Genomic DNA, 25,138 nt, shown 5'->3' with positions numbered 1-25,138 from the left:
GAGAAAAAAACCTCAAAATGACTGAGAACAAAGTTAACACAGTTTGGATACATACAAGGAACTTTCTATGAATAGATGGCCCACTTGTTTTTGGCTTAGGTCTTTTTCCATATAAAATACCAGAACTATTGGTGTTAATAATTCCATTAATAATCATTTCAGCTCATTTTAGTACTCATATCAGAACCTGCATTTTTTTTAAAAAAAAAAATCATCCCAGATAAGTTGGAGAGAGGTGGTGGGCATTTCTGTTTTGAGGAAATGGCAGATTAAAATTTTGGTCTACAAAGATTTAAGCAGCCATAGCAGCACTCCATTCTATCTCTAGTGCATGACTTGAAATAATTGCATATTTAATTACAAGTCAGTCAAACCTGCATGTTGAAATAAAACTTTTTTTTTTACCAGCACTGTTCAAATTCTAACACTCAAATATCACATCAGGCTTTGCAAGGAATATTGAGGACTAAGTAAAAAAATTGAAAGGGACCAGGAACCATGGCAGGCAGCTTGAGTATTTTTAAGGAACAAAATGACCAAAAGCTCCATTTAAACACCCCCGCCCGACTCTAGCTTTAAATATTCTGCATCCTTGTAGTAGGTCGTAATTCACCATTCAAGTTGTTTCCTCTGTTCAGCCAGCTCATGTAGACGGCGAAGGGCTTTCTCCTGCTTTCTCTCATCCTTCCGGGATCTTGACGAAACATTGCGAGCAAATTCTCTTTGTCTCAGATCTTTTAATCTCTGTGCAAAATAGGTGAAAGAAAATGATATAAATTATGGAAAGAAAAGCAAAATATTATTTAAAATACATCAGATATAACTGTAAGTGGATATAGTTTCAATGACCCCAGGAGAAAAAGCGATTATAAAGCAAAAATCATAACTTATGAAAAAATGATTGACTAATCACCCTAATTTCCAAACACTTTAATGATTTAGCCTTCACAATCTCTGTTTTCATTATCACATTATGATATATGTAAATGTATTACATATCAATGCAAGGAGGAAATAGCAAAAGCATGCACAAAATATATCATTTATGAATGTAAAGGTTCAGCATGCCTATATACTCATTTCTATGTAGCCTGTTGCAGTATTATTACTCTAGATGGTTTGTCCATAATTTACAACATTCCCAGCAAATTTGGTCATGTTGGTCAGGGAAGGGTGGAAATAGAGTCCAACTTGGATAGTAATCAAATATCAGAAACTGGATTCAGTATGCAAGAACAAAAACAAGAAAAAACAAGATTAATTTGGAAGAGGAATGCTGTTTTATTATGGTAAGCAGTAATTTTATATTTAAACTGTGTAAAGCTGGAAAAAAGAGGCTATTTTCTTGTAAAATAATTAATAAACATATTTCTTAGGAATGTTATAAGAGACTTTTGGAAGGGTAATTTAGAGGTCATTTGAAAAGACAAAGCTGGGTGGATATATATACAATTCTAAAATTGTACAATTGTTTTCTTAGGAATTATTTTTTCCCAAAATATTTGGGAGATATATACAAAACTATATTTGTAATAGGAATTTATAATAGGAATTCTGAAGAAAGCTTAGCTCTTTCACTCTAAGAGCTATATGAAATATAGAAAGCTAGCTCTTTCACTCTAAGAGCTATGTGAAATATATGGGCATTTTTGTTTGAAAGACAATATATAAATCAAATAAATGCATAAAATTTAATTAGAAAAAGCTGCAGAACTCTCTTATCTTAATTCTGTAATGTATAAATGTTCCAAGTGGATAGTTTACTTTGCTCAAATTAAAACAGACATACATATTGATATAGGAAACTCAAATTTCATGTAAAGGATCAAGACAATAACCAAACTGGCAAACTGTGCAGCAATAAAGGCCTTGGTGAGCCCCAAATGCACAGCTATTAAAGAAAATTATACTCTATTTTTAATGATGGGTCATGAGAACGTCTTTTGTGTAGTACTTTAACAAATGGGGAAATGAAGAGCACTGTGAGTTATGCACATCTGGGAGGCTTGGCATGATTATATGGTTGTATTTTATACTGGATATCATGAAATGGTTTTAAAGGAGCTGGTTATAAGTGGTAAACTTAGATTGTCTTTAGTTACTGAAATCCTTTTCTGTGCACTAAAAAGACAGCTACTGTTACTAATGATGTGAGCATTCTTAATTCTAAACCCTCTATTTTGCATCGAAATCACAATTCCAGTCCAAGAAAATCCCGTTTCATCAACTGGTACTCATTCCGTGCAAGGTTCTTCTAAAGGAAGAACATGTTGTCAGCTTTAAAACTCATCTGTCACATTTTTTTTTAAAGAGAGTTGGCGGAGTTGAAAAGTTCAAGGTTATTCTGTATGTTGTATTAAGAAATTCCAGTGGCAGTTAATTGGTTCTCGTGATTTATGAAGTGTAGAAGTGGGAGGAGAGAAGGGAGGAGAGAAGGTGGATTCTGTGTAACGCGCGAAAATAATTTCACTTGGGAAATTGCCTTTGACATGCCAGATGTTTCTAAATAAATCAATTGGAGAGAAATGTCTCTGAGTGATTGATATCATGGATACTTTCTGGATGCCTTAACATTTATTTCCCAAGACAAACTTTTATTTTTTGAAGGGGCTTGGCTGATACCCCTGAGTTCTTTTTCCTGAAATGGAGAATTATCAACAATCAGCCGAAGTTGGAGATATGCAAGGGGGAGAGTATGGGGGCCCTCCCTCTGGAACATTAATTGAATCTGCGAGCCTTTGTTTGGAGGAGATGATGGATGCTTTCAGAATGATAGTAGAGGAAAGAGGTTTGGGAGCTATACCAAAGCATTTCAACTGTTATAACCCAGAGGTAACCCAGCTGGTTGAAGAGAAATCTTTCTTGAGCCCCAGGCAGATTGCTATTATGTCTGATTAGAGGGAGGAGACTATACAGATGCCAGTTGGAGGAAGCCAGAAAGACACATCAACTGACAGAGGTATGTTGCAGCCTCTGAGGCAATCCCCTCATTTTGCAGAGGGAATTTTGCCCCCTGCAGAGTATCCCTCCAGGGTGGGGATTTGATCCAGGCCAGAGGTGGATTCAATACCAACGGCAGCCAGCACTAACCCAGCCCTGATCTGAAGGGGGCCTGCCCAGATGACAGCAGCCACTTCCCCTCCACCCGACCAGGGAATCAGGCCACACTGATCTTCTTCCTGGCCACCACAAATGTAGCCCAGCAGGCAGCGAGGCCACAGGGACCCCTATTCCAGAGAGGCACCACCCAGCCAGGATACGGGGGCCTACCCAGCCTAGGTACGCCACCAGGCCGGTTCCTTTCATTCCAGTGAAGAGAAGCCTGTGTCACCTCCACAACCACGACTGAGGCCAGACCAAATACCCTTTAAGGCCGTATTCGATGGCCACCACGAACATTACTTCCTCACTTGAATCCGATTTCATATAGAACAATTTGGAGATCAATACACTACAGAGTGTGATTTGGTTACGGCCATAACAAATGGGATGAATGAAGGGGATGCTTCAGATTGGGTGGCCCAACTACACAACGAACAAGCCCCCGAATTATGCAATGTAAACAGATTTTTTCAATTAAGACTCAGATTTGAAAATCCAGACAGGGTAGCAGAGAACGAAGAGAAGTTAACGGAAATGAGGCAAGGCAAGCGACCCTTGTCAGAATTTATTTGGGACTTTAGAAGGGTCGCAAGCCACCGCATGGATTGGCCTGAAAGAATGACTTTACACTATTTTAAAAATGCCATTGATTCAGAAGTAAAGAAGGTCTGTGAAATTAGGGGAATCCCAGAGACCTTACAATCATGGTATGTCACATCCCTCAGCTGAGATTGCAGCATCAACCCACAGAGGAAACCCCTTCCAGCAGCCCTGCCTAAGAGAATTGTGGCTAGGAGACCGCCGACCGGATCAGCCGAACCTGCTCGTACCCAACCTACCAGGGTGCTGAAATGTTACCGATGTGGCCAAGCCGGCCATAGAGCAGCAGACTATCTGGCCCCTGCTCCTGTACCACAAGCTCTGCAGTCAAAGTTAAATCCAGCTGTCAGAGGTTGGAAGAATCAAGAAAGACCTCTGGCCAGGGGAGGGTTCACCAAACACAGCTGGGAAAGCCCTCTCTGTGCAGATGGGAGCAATGGGCCACCAGACCGCCACCATATCCCTGAGAACCCAACCTGCGAAGACAACCCAATGGTGAGTGATCCCATCATACCTTTTACAGTCAAGGTCAAGTTAGTGGTACCAAACACGCGGGAGGCTGGGGAGTTAGAAGCTGTTATTGATACTGGGTATTCTAGATGTCTTATCGGACTCCCCATCATTGAACAATTGGGCATAAAGACTAACCCGCTAAAACGCCCAATCAGATTTGAGCAAGTGGATGGAACCTTAATGGGGTCAGCCACTCAGATGACTGAATTGATCAAGATGGAATTAGGGCCCCATCGCAAACTCATACGCTTCATAGTGGCCCCCAAGATGTCAAAATCAATCATACTGGGACTTGCTTGGCTAGACAAATGGGCCCCGACAATCAAATGGGAGGATGGATTCAAAAAAATCCTCATTGGACTGGGCCCATTGCCCCCTCTTCCACCTACTACAAAGCCACCGGTCAGCTTGAACCCAGAGCCTGAGCCAGCATCCATGGCATCCTACCTTCTCCCAGATAACCCCCAGGTACCTGACCAATACAAAGACTTGGCTGAAGCATTCAGTGAAGAAGAGTGTAATGACTTATCTCCCCATTGAGCCACTGATTGCACCATAGAATTAGATCTCGGGGCGAAATTAAAAAAACCAAAGATGTATTCCATGATGCCTGCTGAAATGACTGAATTAAGAAAATACATTGACAGCAATTTGGAACGAGGTTTTATTGAGCCTGCCAAGTCAAGACTAGCTGCCCCCGTGCTGTTCAAGGAAAAGAAAGATGGCGGGTTGATATTGCGTGTTGACTTTAGAGGTATGAACACTGTATGCGTCCAAAACATCTATCCTCTCCCCCTTATGAAGGACTTATTGAACCACCTGTCGAAGGGCAAGATATTCACCAAGCTAGATCTCAGGAAAGCGTACTACTGGGTTCGCATCAAAGAAGGAGATGAGTGGAAAACTGCTTTTAACTGCCCTCTGGGTAGCTTCCAATTCAAAGTCATGCCTTTCAGACTTCAGGGGGCTCCTGCAGTGTTTATGCAGCTCATCAACGAGGTGCTACACCCTCACCTTTACCGGAGGGTCCTCATGTACCTGGTGACATCCTTATCTTCAGTGAAACCATGGAAGAACATGTTCAATTGGTCCGACAAGTTCTAGAAAAACTTCTAGCTGCCAAATTATATGTGAAACTCTCAAAATGCGAATTCCGCAAAGAGTCATTGGACTAATTAGGCTACTGAATATCCAACCTGGGGATTGAAATGGACCCCAGACAGGTGAAAGCGGTGCTGGACTGGCAACTCCCCAGAACCCAAAAACAACTTCAAAGTTTCTTGGGGTTTGCCAACTTCTATAGACAATTCATTTCGTCCTTTGCTGAAGTTTCCCTCCTGTTGACAGAGCTATTAAAAACGGTCCTGTCGTCCACCAAACCGAAGCCAAGTCAACCCCTGGCTTGGACTATGGACTGTCAGAAAGCTTTCGAGGCCTTAAAACGCTTCTTCACAGCTGAGCCCATCCTCCAGCACCCAGACGCGACTAAGCCTTTTATTGTCCAAATGGATGCAAGTGATGCAGCGATGGCAGCTGTTTTGCTACAAAAGGACTCTCAAGGCCGACTGATGCCTTGTGCTTATGTGTCTAAAAAGCTGACAGACACAGAGCGAAGGTGGGCGGTCTGGGATAAAGAAGCATTCGCCATACAATGGGCTTTGTTGACTTGGAGGCATTTTCTAGAAGGGGCGCCAGAGGCCTTTGAGGTATGAATTGATCATAAGAATCTAGAGGCTCTAAAGACTCCTAGGAGATTATCGCCCAAACAAGTCTGCTGGGCCCAATATTTCAAGCGATTTAACTTTAACATTAAATAGATCCCCAGAGGGAAAAATGTACTGGCAGACACTCTGTCCAGAAAACCTCAATTTGACAGCCACCGAGGAAATAGTACAAGCCTTAATTTCAGAAGCTCAATTGGCAGGCCAAGTGACTACATTTACTGAGAAGACAGTTCTGATGGCCAAAAATAAAACCTGATGTCGAGGACTATGTAAAAAGTTGCTCAATTTGTGCCACAATGAAACACCAAACTGGAAAAACCCCTGGCCTCCTGCAACAAATTGCTGAACCAACCCAACCTTGGGAAGAGATTGCAATGTACTTTATTGTTGAATTACCTAAGAGTGAAGGGAATATGATCATTTGGACTATAATTGACTGATTCTCTAAACAGGCCCATTTTATAGCCTGCAAAGGATTTCCATCTGCGAAAAAACTTGCTAAGCTGTTCGTGAAACATATCTATAGATTACATGGAGTACCTCATAGAATAATATCAGACAGAGGGGTACAATTTAACGCAAAATTTTGGAGGGAATTTCTTAAAACCATTGGTTCCCCTTAAGGGTTATCCTCAGCTTTCCATCCTGCTTGTAATGGAGCAGCAGAGAGAGCTAATGCCATGATTGAACAATACATTGGATGCTATGTAAATTATCAACAAGAAAATTGGGCTAAGTTGCTTACAATAATGCAGTACATAGCAGCATGAGATTAACTCCATTTCAAATCAACACTGGAATGGATTTTGTCCCAATGCCAGAATTACCAAGACAACCTCCCTCATCCATATCCCTAACAGAATGGATGAACTCATTAAAGAAAGGATGGGAAGATACAAAAAAAGCTTTGACTGAAGCTGCAAAAAATTATAAAAAACAGGCGGATAAACATGGATCCCTTCAACTGCCCTATAAAGTAGGGGACAAAGTACTGTATATTTGTTGACCAAGTATCTTAGATATCTTAGGTTGAAACTGCCCAGTAAGAAGCTGGGTCCAAAATTCTTGGGTCCGTTCCCAATTTCAAAGATAATCAATCCGGTCACTGTCCGATTAAGTCTTCCTCAAATATTGGGGAAAATTCATCCAGTATTTCATTGTAGTTTACTAAACCAGCTACTATATCAATGATAAGACCACCACCAATTGCTCCCCCTAAACCGTTGCCCATTATGAAATTCAAAAAATTATTGATTCTCGATTACACCGTGGCCGATTGCAATATTTGGTCTTATGGAAAGGATACCCTCTCTCGGATGCTAGTTGGGTAAAGAGTTGGGATGTTCATGCTGATCAATTGGTTAACCAATTCCATGAGGATTTTCCCCACAAACTGAAGGGTCCTCGTGGTGGGGGAGAGGGGGTTAAGGAAAACGCGTTAACCCCTGTATCTGTTTTTTTTCCTTTCTTTCATTAGGAGGAGTTTTCAAGGGGGGATGCCTGTCAGCTTTAAAAATCAGCTGCCACATTTTTAAAGAGTTTTGGAGGAGTTGAAAAGTTCAAGGTTATTCTGTATGTTGTATTAAGAAATTCCAGTGATAGTTAATTGGTTCTCGTGAGTTATGAAGTGTAGAAATGGGAGGAGGGAAGGGAAGAGAGAAGGTGGATTCTGTGTAACGTGCAAAAATAATTTCACTTGGGAAATTGCCTTTGACATGCTAATTCTGTTTCTAAATAAATCAATTGGAGAGAAATGTCTCTGAGTGATTGATATCATGGATACTTTCTGGATGCCTTATATATGTATTGGTAAACATTACCTCTTGTTTCTTTGGACTATTACTGGATGCTGCTACTACTACTTTTATCCTTAACTTAAGGACTCCATATATTGAATTTTATTCCCACCAATTTTCACATTTAGATATAAATAACCAAATGTGGCTGAAGGTTCACATATAGCCACCCAATTAACCTCAGTTAAAATTGTCATCCATGGATTTATCTATGCAGAATAAGGAAAACCATCACTCTTTTTACTTTTCTGCATGGATCAAAGAGTTTTATATACAATGGGCTTTCTCCACCGGGTAAGATATGTGCTGGATGACTGCAGGGAAAACAAATCCTTTAGTCTTCAACTGCAACAGTGAAAGAGTTGGACTAAATCAAATAGAACTCATGCCACTATTGATTCCATAGAAGCACATGTATAAGTATTTCTTCCAGTTTTAGTGTGAAAATATATAATCAGGACATTATCTTATCCAAAGAGAATAAGAACAGATAAAATAATAATTCTGGAAATGATAAAGATTCACTCAAAGACTGATGAGTTATCAGACTGATAGGCTGACTTAGCCTCAGTAGTTCCCCATCCCTAAAGATTAGAAAAAACCTCAATTTTGGTGATGACCCATTTCAATGATGTACAACTTTATCGGGACCAAGGGTCACATTTGACTTTTGAGTGGTATACTAGAGAATGCATTTCAAAAGTAATTGGTAAACCCAAACCAACACTATATTTAGTATAATGTACATATAAATATAATTAAAATACAGTTAAAATGATTACTTAGTCATCATTCCTGTCTTATTACACATTACTACTGTGTAAAAGACCACAACAATGTCATCCAATGCACTATAAGTGTCACGCTTGCCTTAGTGCAGGGGTATCAAACTTGCGTTGTCACAGCATTGTCACATGACGTATTGCAACTTTCCCCCCTTTGCTAAACGGGGTGTGGGTGTGGCCAGCACTTGATGCATCTGGCCTGCAAGTTTGACGGCCCTGCCTTAGTGTATTCCTCTACTTCATAGTAACTAATGGTAAAATGCCAGAATTTTTTTTGCTCTGTCAGATAACATTAGAATTATCTATTCACATCTATTTTATACTCATAGAAGATTGACATTTTTAAAAAAGAATGTGAAATCATTCCAAAATAAGAGGGTACTCTTTTATCTATGTACATATCTTCAATTATGCATTTTGTTTTCATTGACTAATATGAATCAAAATTCCAAGTAGCTGTAAGTATGAAGAGAATTGTTGTATAGCAGTGAAATCTGTTACATAGTTATGTGTGATAGCTATAGGACAAGGGTATCATATTTCAGTTGAAAACAACCATCATTACCCAACAGTTAAGAGATATAGACAATACAGCTTGTTAGCAGCTACCACACTTAATGACCATTAGCAAATACGAGGCTAATGATTAAAACATCATTTTTAAAATAAATGTATTAATTTTCTATTAATTACAATTCTTAGTGCTTAATAAGCATTGTGTTGTCGGGGTATTTAATTTGATTAGCTATACCAATTCCATTCTTACTCTCCACCCCTTTTTTCCAACCACTGGTAAAATAAGTTCTATGTTTGATAATATTGTATGTCTTCTTTCTGTTTAATTTTAAATGTAAGTCTATCCATTTCTGCACAACCTAGTATTTTCTTAATTATCTCTTCGTCTTGCAGTATTTCTTCATTTTTCATTTTTCCAAAACATCATTTTTTGACGAATGCATGCACTTATAGACAAATGTTGTGCATCTGATAACAATGCATGCCAGAGTGAATGTTTGCTGCTCAAGAGAATTTTAGCTAAATAAGAACAACCAGTGATCTTTGTAGCATTTTTCTCTCTCTCTTTCTCCCTCCATTCTTTCATGTTCACTTAGTAACCATTTTGCTTCTGAATCAAGAAACAAATTGCGATCACTTATTGAGGATAGGATATATTTTTTTGATTTTATTTTTTTTATTTTTTGAAGCCCTATCTTACAACCCTTGGCTATATTATGTGCACAACTGTTCTGGCAACTTCTCCTTTCCAACTCCGGCAAGAATCTAGGAAATTACAGGTAAAGAAGTTCTCCCTCTTTCTAATTATCCATCTCACGAAGAACTCCACTCACCTACCACTTAAAAATAATGTCACGAACACATCATGCTAGAAAATTCAAGTAATATATTACGATTTTAGATGTGTTGACATGGCATTAGTTTTCCCCCAACTGTTTACAAATATTTAAATTACAAATGAATCACTTTTATGTACATTGTGAGATCACTGGAATGGTGGGGTATTTAGCCTTCCCCCCCTATCTTATGGAAAGAATGTGCAATATAATATGCACAATAAATATACTAAGCTATTTTGAGGTATAATACATTTACATTAGTCCTCTTTTGGGCCAAAAATGCAGGAGCATCCCCACAACCTCCAGTCTACTAAATTGATGAGTAGTGATGGTTGAGGGCATTCTAACTAGCAAAAAGAAACACATTTTGCCTGTGGGATTTTCTGATATTGAAAAAAATGGAAGTTCTATGGAAATAATAGAATTTTGAATTTTCTTTAAAAACCTATACTTCATTTTGGAAAAGCAAGGGAAGAAACAGGAATTAACTTACTATTAAGTCCCTAAAATATATTTCCTGAATTCTTTTGTTCTAGAAATGGGGAAAGAGGCATGTCCTCAAGAAAGAGTACATTCAAATAACTTGGTTTTGTAGGGAATGAGATTAAAAGTCAAACTTAAAATGATATTTGAAGGTGAATATATGATATATCCTTCAATGTTTCAGAGTACAAAAGTCATATTTAATTTATAGAACTTATAGGATATAAGCTGTGTATCTCATACAATGATTCCCAATCACCTTATCCATAAAATCTAATTTAAAAATGTATCTTCCCCTGAGCATCAAATTAAACATCTTTGCAGATCGCCCCCACCAAAATCCTAGCCTAATGTTTGGAGGAAGAGTCAGGGTTTTGTGGCTCTTCAGAAGGCTAAAATATGCACAAATATGATGAACTCAGAATACATTAGATCTGTGTTGGAAGGGAACTCTTTCTAAGTTTTATTGTGTTTCATTTACTTCTTCTACATGATGTACCTCAGTGGATTCTGAATATATTCCAGAAAGAGGCACATGGGCAAAATTAAGGGCATTTTTAAAACAATTGAAAATAGATCATATTAGAAATGCCAGTGTTTTAAATGCAAATGTATATAGACATTCTTCTGATAAGCATTGTGATTTTCACTAAATATTCCTACTTTCTAACACACACAGATAAAGAATTGTAAAATCCAAAAAAACCAAATCTATTGCCACAATAAGATCAGGGAAATGTTTTCATGTTGCTCAACTGTTCAGCTCTCAAGAACAAAAACCAGTGTTTTCTCTCGATTTTTCCAGCCTTGGAACTTATGGTAGTACAAAAGAGACTGAGGTAAACAGAGGTCAGGAAGCAGACCTCCTGTAGAAATTAACTAGTATACATTTTTTGTAAAGGAAAACAAAGCAAAGCAAAAAATAGTTGAAGAAAAACTAATGAATCCATAACAGATATGAATCTGTGAGAAAACTGAAAGTTCTGAGAAGCCAGTAAAAAGAGAATTAAAAGGAAACTAGTAGGAAAGTTCAGCAAAGGAAGCCCCTATCAAACATTCCCTCTAAGTAAAAAGTAGACAATTTACCTACCTGAGAGCCAAGAAAAGAACAACAATAAATACTTTTCCATTGGAAATACCTTAAGAACATGATTCTCAGGCTATATAATTGTTGATTGATAATATGAGCTATTATGTAATATAACTACAATGGAGACTATGAAATGGATGCACAAAAAAAAGTGGTAAACCAACCGACACACTGTCTGTAAACTCATGAAGGAAAGGATGATGTTTTTATGTTTTATGTTTTTTTGTTTGTTGTTAAAATTAATAAAACTGTTTTCAAAAAAAAAAAAAAGAACCTGATTCTGTGATCCTGACCTGCTGAAATACAACATTGTATTCTTGCCTGAAAACAACCTTGCTTTCTTGCAAGAACTGCAAGCTTGTAAAAGTGTTTACAAAAAAAAATCAGACTGAAGTTGCAAAAGACCACATTTCCGCTACTAAGATTTATATATCAAACCAGCAAGGTACTACAACAGGAGTGATATAGGAAATAACTTACTGTAAGGAAAAGAATCAGAGAGCGCCTCTCCCTCTCTCCCCCTCTCCCTGCTCAGAAATGTGAAGTACTATACTAGAAAAATTAGAAAGGGCGACACAAATCAAAGAAGAAAGAAGAACGAAGAGAGCCAGAGGGAGAGGCGTTAAGCAAAGAAGAAATCAGCTTTAAATAACAAGTGGAACAATGAACATTAAAACAGGATAAAAAAGGAGTTAAAATTAAAAAATTAAGATCTGATGTGATAAACAAAGAGGGAATTGTTTGGAAGGTTAAACAAAAGAAGAGGAAACAACAGAAGAGGGAATTACAGAGGAAAGATCAAAAGAGGGGGATAAAATAAATAATTGGAGTAAGAAACTGAAGGAAATAACAGGGAAAAAAGGGGAAATTAAGAGAAGACCAAAAATGATAGAAAATAGAAAGCAAGCTAAAATGACAAGAAATTATATAGTCAGCAGGGTGAGACACGATGGGTAGATTATTAAGAAAAGGGATTCTGCATGGAAAAGTATTGTGGTATTTAAAGATATAGATATAAAAATGGAAAAGACTGGAATTGACATTTTATTAAGAATTATTGTTAAATGAGATATAAATTTAACGGAATTAGAAATGGAAATATGAATTTATTATAAGAATATTAATATTTAATGTGATGAATATTGAAATGGAAAGACTATTATCAGATTATTATTATTTGAATGGATTAAAATGGGAAAATAAATTTGTCATGTAAATGTCTTTGGAATAAATATATAATTTAGAATGTAATAGAGAAAAGGGAATACCATGTAGAATCTTATATGTGTGTGTGTGTGTGCGTGTGTGTATATGCACACACACAAACACATACACACGTATATGCTATACAATAGTTAAGATATCATTGTCACTAATGTAGAATGTGGTAATTAAAAAATGACTATATTATAAACTTTTATAATGAATTAAAGGGAGTAAAATGGGAAAAATGTATAAGGTAAAGAGGTGGCAAGTTTGAATTGACAATGAAAGGGGTAACTTTAGGATAATAAGAATTAGGATGAACTTTAATGAACAATGAATGGAATAATAGTATGTGATAAAATTTGCAAATATGACAGATATAAGAAAATGTATGTAATGAGTATAGAAATTGAATAAGAATTTAGATAATATTGTAAAATAAGGCATGAGAATATTTAAAGAAAAATATAATAAGCTACAATATGAAATGAAATTGGATAAAATGAGTGTAATGAATATAACAATGCATGAGAATATTTAAAGAAAAATTGAATATGTAATCATGGTCATGTTTGTATTGAAATGTAAAAACCTGGAATCACATTGTTCACCTAAAGAGATTTTTTTTTAAATATAAAAATAAAAAAAAATATTGTAAAAAGAAAATAATGCAATCAGAACAGACTTTACATTCTTAAATTTTGCTGGCACCAACTGCAACTTTTGGATTTTTTTATGGGTAATCCCAGTGCATATTTCAGATTGGGACCAAAGCATAAACTACCTCACCAATTCTAACCTGCTCTGAAATTATCCCTAAACATCAGGCTACAAGTAATTAGCATTTGAGGTTCTAGCTCTCTATCCTCTGGGGTAACTCAGAAAAAACATCCAAAAACAAAAGTCAGGAACCCAATTTCGATTTCCTAGTCAACAAAAGAACATCCTTGTAAAGAAAAAAACTAAACAGATGCTGCTTTGACTTGCTGAGCTTCCCTTGACATTTTGGTTAAGGTATAAAAGGAATCTTATAAAATCAAGAAACATCAAGATGTAGTTGCTAGAAGTGGGAGTATTAAAGGAAGAAGACAAACCTTAAGCAGATTGAAGGAAGTTATCACAGTGTCAGAAACTGAGATTCACACAGCACAATGTAAGGGAAAAAAATCTGCTTTTTACCTGTTTGTGAGCATGGTCATAAGAGTTTATGTGGTTGTCAAACTCCTGGTGTTTCTGATACTGCTTATCACATAGCTCACAGTAAAAATTGGCTCGAAGGTCTTCAAGAGCCTTGGCAATTGCCTTTTCTTTGTCCACGTAATCCTGCAATAGCAAAAGGAATAAGCCTTAAACTCTCAGAAGAAATTAGCATCAAACAAAAATGTCAATGGAAAGCTTTCATTACATCATTTAGCCTCCTAGTACTGGGCCTATAGAACAGTATGGTTTGATCTCTCACTTTACTTCATTGATCTCACCCACTAAAGATTACTATTTACACAAAAATATTAAGTGTAATTCCCAGTTGCCAGTCTATTTAACTCATTGCTCGGATAACAAACATTAAACACTTAAAATTATTTGATACTAGTTCTGAGTACTTACAACCTACAATAGGTCATCAACAAAGTAAGCATTTGGAAAAAGGAAAATACAGTAGATTTTTATTAGCAATGAGACTTGTTCAGATGAAGATGGAGAAGAAAGTAACTAGATAAAATGCTTCTTAGAAGATTCAAAGGAATGTCACTTGAGATTTGCTAGAGAGTACAAAAAATGTCCCAAAAGAAGATGTATAAAAACAAAGGATAATTTGATTTCTTTCTTTTTTGCTTACTACATAAAAGAACGTAATTTCCCCCCAGAAATCATGTTTCCAAAATCTGGCATCAGACTACCAAAGATACAATTTAAAACTATTTGGGAAGGAAGACATCAATGATAAAATGTGTAAATGATTTCTATTAGACCTTAACATACATAAAGCTGAAAAACTACGGCAACCCCCTTCAAGAAATTATATCCATCCTTCTGATAATGTCACAATGTTATCAACCAAACAAAATTTAAATGGTACATCCCATGTTGCAAATTTGCCTATTTCTACATTAGATGGTGGTGTTACAGGTATCTAATCATATCACAGAATCTTTCTTAGGCATCCCTAGGTTATAAAGTCTGTATCTTACAAATATTAAATTATTCTATACTGAAATGTTTTAGACAAGGATATACTACCATGCAACAGAAAATTCTCCATGATTCTTTAACTAGTTCAGCAGAAAGTACCTTATATTTTTGCCTGAGTTCTTCAGTATCTTCCTTCTCCACTTCCAAGACCCGCCTCCTTTCTGTGGCATCTTCGGCATAATCAAGCTATCAAAGCAGACACAAATCAAGTAGTCATACTCATTGGGCATTAAAATTCAGTGAGCAGGAAATATTAATATAGTAACAATCTTATTATCTCAAACAGTCTACTTCGTCTGCAAGCTAAATAAAAAAGTGCAATGTACTAATCTCATGCTGAAAATCTCTAGAGGAGACATTTTATTTCAAGAAAATCTGATCTATATTGGAATCCCCAAAAAGGACTGACCTTTTTGTAGTAGAAATCTACTTCCCCGCCCCAAAGAAAAATTGTGCAAAGTACATGCCAATTAAAACTATAGTCTAATTTTTCTTTCTTATGACTAGATGAAAAAAAAAATCCTTTCTCTCATGTTGAAATATATTTTCAGGGCCTGTGCAACAACAGAAAGCACAGGTAGGAGTAGATTGCAAAACCACCATCACCACTGAATTCTGACCAACCTTTTTCAAAGTTTACCAACAACCTCAATCATTTTATGTTTTAAGAAACAACCTTGCCTTCTATGAACAAACTGTAATTTGATAAACTTCTTGTATCCTCCTTAATCATTTCTCTGTATTTTAAAAAATAGGGCCGTACAAATTATTCAGAGAGGAGTTGAAGGGTCAAAGTTCCATGGCCTTTCAAAGACCTTCTGTAGTCATTTCAACAGCTATCTAGCTCATTATGAGTTTTTGGGGGTGCTTCCTGCACATATACAAACATGCAGGTAGCCGTCAACTCACAACCAGAATTGAGTCCAAAATTTATATTAAGTGAGTGTAGTCCCATTTTACAATCTTTCTTGTTGCAGCTGTTAAGTGAATCATTGTTATTAAGTTAATTACACCATTGTTAAATGAATCTGGCTTTTCCATTGACTTTGCTCGTCAGCAGGTCCCAAAATTGATCAAATGACCCCCAGACTCTGCAACCATCATAAATATGAACTAGCTCTAAGCATCTGAATTTTCATCACATGATCATGAGGATTCTGCAATGGTGGTAAGTGTGAAAAATGTTCACAAGTCAGTTTTTAACTGCTATTGTAACTTTGCATAGTCACTAAACAAACTGTTGTAAGTCAAAGACTACCTGCATTGAGATAGCATGAAGTCGTCTTTGCAAGGTGATATCAACCTTTACAGAGAACACAATCTTTTGAGCTGTAGTTCAGAGATTCTCCATCTCCTTCATGAAACGTTCTTCCAAATGTTTTGTAGTCTATTTAAAAAGCTCTACCATTAACTATGGATATAGGAGCTTCAATTTTCAGATGATTTATGTTACAAGTAATTTAGTAGATTATTTAAAATGTGTATCTACTACAGACAGTGCCAAATCTCTGACGGTTAGCTAAAGACAGAGATTCTTTGTGTGGGAATCAGGAGAACTCTTTTCTGACCTTATGGTAGGATATCTGGTTCCATATCTGAAAAACAGAAAGTACTGTTCCAGTGTATCTAATTAATAAAACCTGCTGCATTCTTCAGGCATTAAGTTACATATATTATTTCTGAGTGTGTCTTGATAGTAATGAGCTGAGCAAACTTGTTTTGGCAAAAAACACACACTAATTGAAGCATATTTATTTCCTTGACCAAAAGATCATTCCCCAATGATGCCCCCTATGTGCATTCGATTATAACACTCATAATTCTTGGGGTTGGATGGATGCAATGTTTCATAATTTTAAAACATATGGACAGATCTTTATCTTGCCTGATACAAAGTATATGTTGCAGGAGCTACTTACCTCCATTTCCATCCGACCCATGCCCATGACATCATATTTGACAACGATAGGGATGGGATCCGTTCTACCTGTAAGGGAATCAAATCTATCAGTTGAGTGAATAGGACAGAATGATTATCCTCTGGTAAGTCGCTTTGTACACATTGGTTTGGGGTTGGTTAGAGATCTTGCCTTTGGAGTGCAGAGACCAGAAAGCTACAGAGAACCAAACACAAGCCATTCTCACAGCTTACAATCATGAATCTATATATCTTGATCGCCAGACCTAGCCTTGTTTTCTCTTTGTTGCCTCTAGTTTTGGCCCAAATATTTCATCAAGTTAATACTAAATTTAATGATCTTTACATTAGAAGATCAAAAAATTTGAGGAATGGGAAAGATGCATTATCTCAGACCATAGGACACAGATTACCAATGTCCACGAACTCCCATTTAGCATGCAATTATTTCAGAGTTTTGGAAGATTAACCTTGGTGTTAAAAATGGGCTCTTTGGATTCTGCCATATCCTTTCCTTATAAGCTGTGAAAAGGACTAGTTGCGAAGAAAACTGACTTTGAACTAATCAAACTATGCTGAAGATTCCATATGTATTTTAATTCACTCATAACCAGCCAAACAAAGCGAAATGGGGCAGACGAGCACTTTGACTATCACAGCCTTTGGGGTGTTTATTTTTACATCACAACATGCGCTGTGAGTTGTGATGTAAGGGCACTGGTAAAAAGGAATTACTTACCTTATCTGGTGCATACCTTGAGTGAAAAAACAGAATGTTTACTTCCCTTATTATCAAACTTGGGGGGGATTGGTGTTAACAATATTCCTTTCATTCAAAAACACAGATTATACCCTTGGTCAAAAGATGTCCAAGCTTGAATCGTGCTGAAATAAGGAAACTGGACTTCATGTGGCATAACAGATAATATTTTTGAATACTTCAGTATTTGCATTTCTTTAAAAAATTGATAAGTTAATTTTTTGACAGTTAAGAGTAGCCCAGCTGACAAGACTGTACTTGGGAAATCCGAGTTCATGTCTCACTACTGTCAGAGGACTTATTAGCTTTGTTTCGGTTTCTTAATTTTAACACAGGAACTGTAAGTCCTCACAATATTTAACATGAGGTTTAAATAAAGTTTTGCCCTTGATGTGCCATTAAAATAGAAGCAAACCAATCCTCAATGTAAATTTAATTTGGGAATACATTTCAACATTTTCCAGGTTGAACAACTCTTCAAGAGAGAAATTTCTGCTGTATCTCAAATTTAGAAACCTGGGTTGGGTGATCAAATTTGTAAACACTAGCCATCTGTGAAAAACCATTTTTAAGTACAATTTTTATTTAGATATATATATATAGAGAGAGAGATAGAGATAGAGAGATATACACATTTTCAGTAAGAAGGGTAGGGGACGAAGGGGATTTATGCCCAATTGTATACAAAACGATGACTGCAGTTTTGAGCAAAAGAACCAAATTCATAATACTGTATTTTAAATTATATATTTTTCTTTTAATTTTTACTTATCTACAGGAGTGACATTTGTTCTGTCCAAATGAACATGACAGACTCCTTTATAATATGAAGAATACATTAGTACGTTTGCTTCCTAATGCAGTCAATGTTTTCAATTTCAATTATCTACTGAATTGTCATAGTAAATACTAACAATCAGTATGTGCTTGGGAAAGGTGTGGGGAGATCAAGTTTGGACAGTATTAGAGATTTGGTATTTGAAGTGAATCTCCACAAATTTTTGGCAGTTCTAACACAGACATCCCTTTTGAGCATTAAACCCTTAATGAACAAGGATCAGACACAAAAGAGTGCATGAAGAAATGGAAAGGAAAAAAAGGGAAACGAAAAGACCAAGCAGAAAAGATGAAGGCTACAACAGAGAAAAGTAAGCCTAACATATTTGGTGCTCTGATGACAAAAAGAAGTAAATTCAGTCTGAAAATTTAAAATTACCACTAAGTTTACCATCACCACAACAAGTCCCGGATCATTATGCTGTAAAAAAGAAACACCATTTGTTAGGCAGAAACTGTCAAGGGGCAGAAAATAGGCCCTATGCAGTGGGCGGGTGGGCAGGGGATATAGGGGAGGGGGAGAAATCAGACTGTCACTAGGATTTCTACCCATCCTATGCCACTTTTTTTCTGGAAATGGTGTATGTGGCATAACACTATTTTCAAGATGCATTCAGCATATAACTGATACTGAAAATTCATGCTAAGAGTTTTAATAAATACGGCACTCATAATTTTTCAGATTAGATTAGTTGGGGGACATGGATGGCTGTTTTGCAATGTAACAAGTGCTAAGAAATAGCTTTTTTGGACTATTCCCCAAACTTCTGATAATCTCATCCACACAGTAAGCATTAAATCGTTGAAAGCAAACATTGAACCACATTCGAGGAAAATTAATGCTCTTTTGCATGCATGCATGTATGTATGTATGAAATTTATATGCCACCTGTCTCCCCAATAAGTGGCTTAACTGAGTGACTTAAAAATTAGTAAGTAGATGAGAAAATACAACAGAACCCAACTGCTAGTGCACTATAGTGTTCTTTTCTAAGAGCCCTCACCTAAACCAATAATAATTCAGCTCTAAAATATATTCACTACTTCAAGAAATTGACCAAAGGGTCCAGTAATATGAATAAAATTCAATCTTCCAATGTTTTGCAGGTCTGCATTTTAAAATGGCCAAGGGATAAGTACTTGAATATTGGGCAAGTGGTACAGAGGGAGGGAATAATTATTCTCATCCCTTTTGCCAACATCCTTACTCCAACTGTGTCAAACATAATGGCTATAATGGCAGATGTTTTTTTAAAATCCAGAAAACAGCTCATGGCAAAAGTAATAAGTGACTATTCTAAATGAATCTATTACTATAATTCTAGTTAACAGACTTTAAAAAAATAACAAAGTTTCTGTTATTGAATATTACAAAAACTAAGGAATATAAGCAGAACTACAATTTAATACATTTATTCTGGACTTTGTATACCCTTTATCCCATTCTCTAATTATTAATATTGTCTTTTACCATTCAACATATAAAATATTAAGGGTCATAGTTACAGGCTATACAAAATTATTCTGAAATGAATTATACTAATATTATTTATTTGCATTAAAACATTCATGCCATTTTTGGTCAAGAGACACGAGGTTTCCATGTAGTAACAGAATGTAAAAAAAAAGACTAATAGAGAATAAAATGGAAAGCAATTAAAAACAAGACAGAGGTGACACTGAGCAATAGCAACTCAAAGCAAGGGAATACATTTCTGTTATATTTCTAGCATGCGCACGCGCACACCCACACACACCCACACACCAATTTAGCTTTATTTTATAATATAATTTCTCATCTCATTTGATGGGAAAAGCCATTTGGAGTATTTTTACATGAAACCATTTCAGACTTTGAAAGAAGTAACCAATCCTTGAAAATGAGCAGTATCTGATCAAATATTGTGCTAGCATTATTACCACAGGAGTAGCCTTCTCTTCTAGCAGTAGTTGCAAATATATTTCAAAGACAATGGCTATGTAGGAATTTTAGTATGCTAATCTGAGTGTGAAAAAATTATACTCAACAATAGCCAGGCGTTCCTTGCCTGTCTAGGATAAAAACCTATTAAGTTAATTTGTATAAATGTTATAATTGCAATTTGATTATACAAGTAAGAAACCCACATCCAAAAATATTTTGAAAACAGTGTTATAATGTCTTTAAAAGGCTGAAAACCCATTCCTAGATTAGTTAAAGCAATTTCTATTTTAACTAAATTTTGTCTTTGTTTTGCTCCAAAGCTAAAAGATTTCTACATCCTCTTTTTATGTAGAATAGTCCTTGACTTACAATCAATTGCTTAACAGTCATTTGAAGTTATGGCAGACTCCTCCTTGAAAGCTACCAGGCACCCAAGTTATTGTCGTTGCAGTGCCATAACCAGTGGTGTGACCCAAGTAATTTAACAGCTGGTTCTCTGCCCTAATTATTTCTTCCAACAATCAGTTCACCAAACTGCTTAGAAAGTTAATAACTGGTTCTCCCGAAGTTGTGCAAACTGGCTGAATCCCACCACTGGCCATAACTATCTCCCCAACCCCAACATCAGGTCCCTGCAAGCATTTCCTTTCCCCAATAGCTCTCTGTGGCCTTAAACCATTTTCCTACTCCACCAGGGCTTAATATCCTCATCTCCTCTTTTTTGGAAGAGCTTTGAACCATTCCATAGCACTGGAATTGGTTACTTTATTGCTTGGCTGTATGGCACAATTCTAGAATCGCATCCATGGACAAACTGCCTCATTTTGCTGCCTTAAAAGGATTTTGCACAGTGCTGCAGAAGCGTTCTGCAACTTCCTGCAGTGCTGTGCAACCTGGTAAAGCAGCATAACCATCCCTGAGGAATCCTGTGCTGCACTTAGCAATCTGCTTAGAGTGTGTCAAATTTTTCAACTTTCAATTTCCAAATATTAGGGGAACTCAAAAGTTGTGCCATGCCTTAGGGTTTGTAAAGGTATTTTACTTACTTTAATATAATTTAGATGTGTTTGGTAAGTAACTACATAAACATAACTTTTTAACATTTTATTTGTTCCACAATTGTGTTATGGAGAGCTGGGATGGGGGAACCATCCTGGTCATATTTGGAGGATTACCTGTAACTGAGTTTTGTTTTCTTTATACTCAAACCAATGACTCTGCACTTTGTGGAATAACTTTTCCCACTGACTTCATATAATTATTAGAATGGAATAAGGCAACAATTCTCTATGGCTAGTACACGAATGCAATTTCATCTCTTGCCCTCTTACCAACCCTAATCCCCAAGTCCGACACTTTACCGGTCGCTGTGTGGCATGCCACCCCAACGCTCCGCCGTGTTAGCCGATCTATACTGTTGAGAACTTGGTTGGAATAGGAAGTGTCCTTCCCAGCTGAAAAGAAACTACAATTTATGTCATGGCTGCGCAGAGCTGCGTGGAAGACACTCCGCTGTTTGGCAGTTCCGTTTTGACAGCCTACAACTGTTTATACATAGAGAAAAGGGTGGTTGTCTGGACAGATAGTGACTGTAACATTTTTGGTGTTAGATTAATGACACAGTATGGGGTGGTGTAAGGATGGGATTGTTTAGGCGTAAGTAGTTGCAGGGTGGAAGCCTGGGGGAAGAATGGCGGATGTAGTTTGAAGGGGTGGGGGTTGTCCGGCAGCTATATTAAACGCTGAGAGGCAGTTATCTTTACTTGGAATTGTTCCAGTGTTGCTTTTTGGTAATTATTGTGAGTGTGACTGAAGAAATAAACCCTGATTACTACATTCTTGAATTGTGAGTACCATCGTTTGTCAGTGTAAACTCTTCAACTACCCAGTGAAGCTGACAGATAGTACCAAAAGCTACCAGAAAATCTAACAGAACAAGGATACAGAGCTTATTTTCAGTTTCCATTCTAGTATAAATTGCCCATCAAAGCAGCCTTGGTCTCCAACTAAACTAAAAATCAGACAAAACTGCTTTCTAATATAATTTACAAATTAGATTATCAATTCGCAATCCATTTTGAATGGTTTTCTGATGGGGGAGATGGACCTCATGAGATAATGAAGATTTTTTTTTGAGAGTACAGCCTTAAAAAAAGAGGCAAGACTCACAAATAAAAGGACATTTGATGCTACAAATCTATTTTAAAGTAAGTTTTGGAGTGATTCTGCAGATTGATTTTATTGCTGTCTATTAATCTTTAAACTCCATTCAGTGCTCATTAACAATTTACAGTAATTTATAAAAGAAATTTTTATATGTAAGAAACTTAAATGCAATGAATTATTAGAGAATCAAGCAGTGTATCAACAGAACAAAAAGCATCAAATGAATTTTAAAACTATCTTTAAAATAGTATTTAGGAAAGTATCAGAATTAGTATCAGAATGTATCTGAAGTAGCACTTAAATTATTTGGATGTATGGGAAGAAATATCCATCTGGTTCAGTTTCAAGCTGGGAGAAAGACACTCGATACATGGAGGCTGATTGGAAAAGGTTTAAAGATGAACAGGGTTTTCCACTTGAACTTCCTGCTCCTGTGTAAGAACATGTCTTCTATTAGCTGTTGTCAGACTCCCATGGGGCCATATAGGGTTTTTGTAGGAGTCAAGGCTGGCTCTATAGGCAAAGTACAAATCCTAGGTGTTTGTCTAAGTTTGGTTTAAATTTGTACTGCTCTGAGAGTGATACAATAATTCCTATTATGACTTAATGGCTTTGTCCTATGCTGGATCTTGAGTGATGGCTGCTTCTAATCCTATCATTCTGCCTTTGTTTCAAAATAACCTACCTTGAAAGGATACCAAATCTGCATTTTTAAAAGGTGGCCTCCTCAGTTTGGTTTTTGAATAGGCTGGCATAATCTTTCTTAATGGGCACCAAAATATTTGCTGGGGTTATTAAGAAAGACTTGGAGACTACTTTCTTTCTTCAGGAACAAGTTGCTCCATTTCTCCTTTAGGGAACTATAATATTCTGCCTTTTTAATATTTCCCAAAATATTCTTCTAGGTGAGGGTAGGTGCTAACTTTCTAGAATTTTTTTTCTGATTATAAAAATACCCTTAACAAAAGAAATTTAATTTTCTATTGCCTCAGTCTCTACTTACAATTTAGTCTACAATTCTATTTATGTTGTTAGCAAATACTAACAAAATGGAATACACTATCCATATATATCGATGTCTGCTATGCTATCATTACTGATCTGTAAACCAAATAAAAAAGCTAACAATTGTGTAAATTATGGATGTCAATTTAAGGTTAGAAAAACAAAAAACCAATGTACTACCTTTCTATGAAGAACTCTCGAAAAAAATACATCTGGGGAATCCTTCAGAGTGATATATTAAAAGTGCCATGGAGCGAAGGAGGGGAGAGAAGGAAAATTTTTCCTCTTTAACATTAATTTTTGCTGCAGCTCACTGCATTTGTTTAAAGTAAAGGAATTAATAATATACTTAGGATATATGTGATAAGGGAAGGCAAGCAGGCAACATTACTGTGTGGGTGCTTTTAAAAGAAGAAAAAATCAGCCCACAGACAAAATGCAAGATTTGCAAAGCTCACATTTCAGTTTAATATGGACTTTTTGAATTTCCATCTTTTCCATGAGATATTATTATAAGCTACCATATAAATTGATCTGGTTATCTGAATTCAAACGCAGAATGTACATCATTACTTTTCTTCAATCAAGACCAAACAAGAACTTTAAATCACTGTACATAATGCACAGTATTAAAGAAAACCAGACTGTTGTTTTAAGAAACTACACTCAAAGGATCGGTTGCATAGTCACTTGTATACAAGAAAGGGGGAGAAGAGGAAAGAAACACTGCAGAACTCTCAAATACCCACATATTTCCTACTACTAAGATATAATATGAAACATTCCTGTTTTGCAATCCAATAATCATGCTATTGAAATCTCTCAACACAACACTTGCTAATTGTAACTTTCCATGATAATATAAAAAAAATATGATTTGGCCAAATTAAAGGTCTCATAGACATTACAGAAACCTAAGGGCTTTTACGTATTCATTTCCACATATGTTATGTGTTCTAAAACATTGTGTCCTCCTCAAGCCTATTTTTAAAATGTAAATGTAACAGCATCTGGCCAATTCTAAAATATCAAAGATGCAAGAGATGAGTAGTCAATATTTCCATTCCTTCTGCTATCTTATATTTGCTCAATCAGAACTATATATATGGAGGTGTTAGGCAATCCACATTTTTTTCTAGGAAGCCTTAGAGATATTAATTCAATATGAGTAAATTTAAGCTTCCCAAATAATTAATTCAAGCAATGCTGAAAGGTGACACATAATTTTGTATTAAGTTACCCATTAATTTTCACAGAACCAAAAAGAATAAAGAAAAATGGTTTAACCCAGGGGTGTCAAACACAAGGCCCGCAGGCCACATCTGGCCTGCATGGCTGTCCTGGAAAAATTATAAGGGGATGGCCCACATCACTTTGCCCCAGCCCATGCCATTCCGGCGGGCACATGTGTGCACAGGAGGCAGTGGGGGCCAGTATGCAAAGGTCCGGCCCACCCCATCCCAGAATGCCTGCATGCTCACAGAATGTGGCGGGCCAGCATTGCCTCATCCATCGGTCGTCCCTCGGCTGCCAATCTCCTCTTCCTCACGGATCAGGGCAACATAGTCACTGATGCCGTCAGCGGCCCGCTCCCACAGGAGGTGGCAACCCCACAGTCTCCCCCTCCTTGCTGCCCCCACCCCAGCCTTCCACCTGGTTGGCTGGCTCTCTCCTCCAGCCGCTG

At 36.7% G+C, this 25,138-nt stretch overlaps 1 protein-coding gene across 5 annotated transcripts in view; it reads right to left on the bottom strand.

Moving 5' to 3' along the window:
• GPATCH8 (G-patch domain containing 8) overlaps positions 1-25,138 on the bottom strand; it is a 109,012-nt gene that overhangs the window by 8,299 nt on the left and 75,575 nt on the right. For 3 of the 5 annotated variants that reach the window (XR_015740172.1, XM_026718276.2, XM_087916786.1), the window contains 4 exons: positions 16,764-16,831; positions 14,944-15,030; positions 13,834-13,977; positions 614-744 (listed from right to left, as the gene is read on the bottom strand). Coding sequence is in view for 4 of the 5 variants with exons in the window: in XM_026718276.2 (XP_026574061.2) it covers positions 614-744; positions 13,834-13,977; positions 14,944-15,030; positions 16,764-16,831 (430 nt within the window). In the remaining variant the exon portion in view is untranslated. Of the gene's footprint in view, positions 1-613; positions 745-13,833; positions 13,978-14,943; positions 15,031-16,763; positions 16,832-18,738; positions 18,781-25,138 lie in introns of all 5 variants that reach the window. The other 2 variants (XM_087916785.1, XM_087916787.1) reach the window with 1 other exon arrangement.

Source organism: Pseudonaja textilis, chromosome Z, assembly GCF_049901715.1.
Source record: "Pseudonaja textilis isolate UNSWEBS1 chromosome Z, rPseTex1.2, whole genome shotgun sequence".
In the NCBI taxonomy this organism is placed as follows: domain Eukaryota; kingdom Metazoa; phylum Chordata; class Lepidosauria; order Squamata; family Elapidae; genus Pseudonaja; species Pseudonaja textilis.
This window is presented reverse-complemented; position numbering and strand designations above follow the sequence as displayed.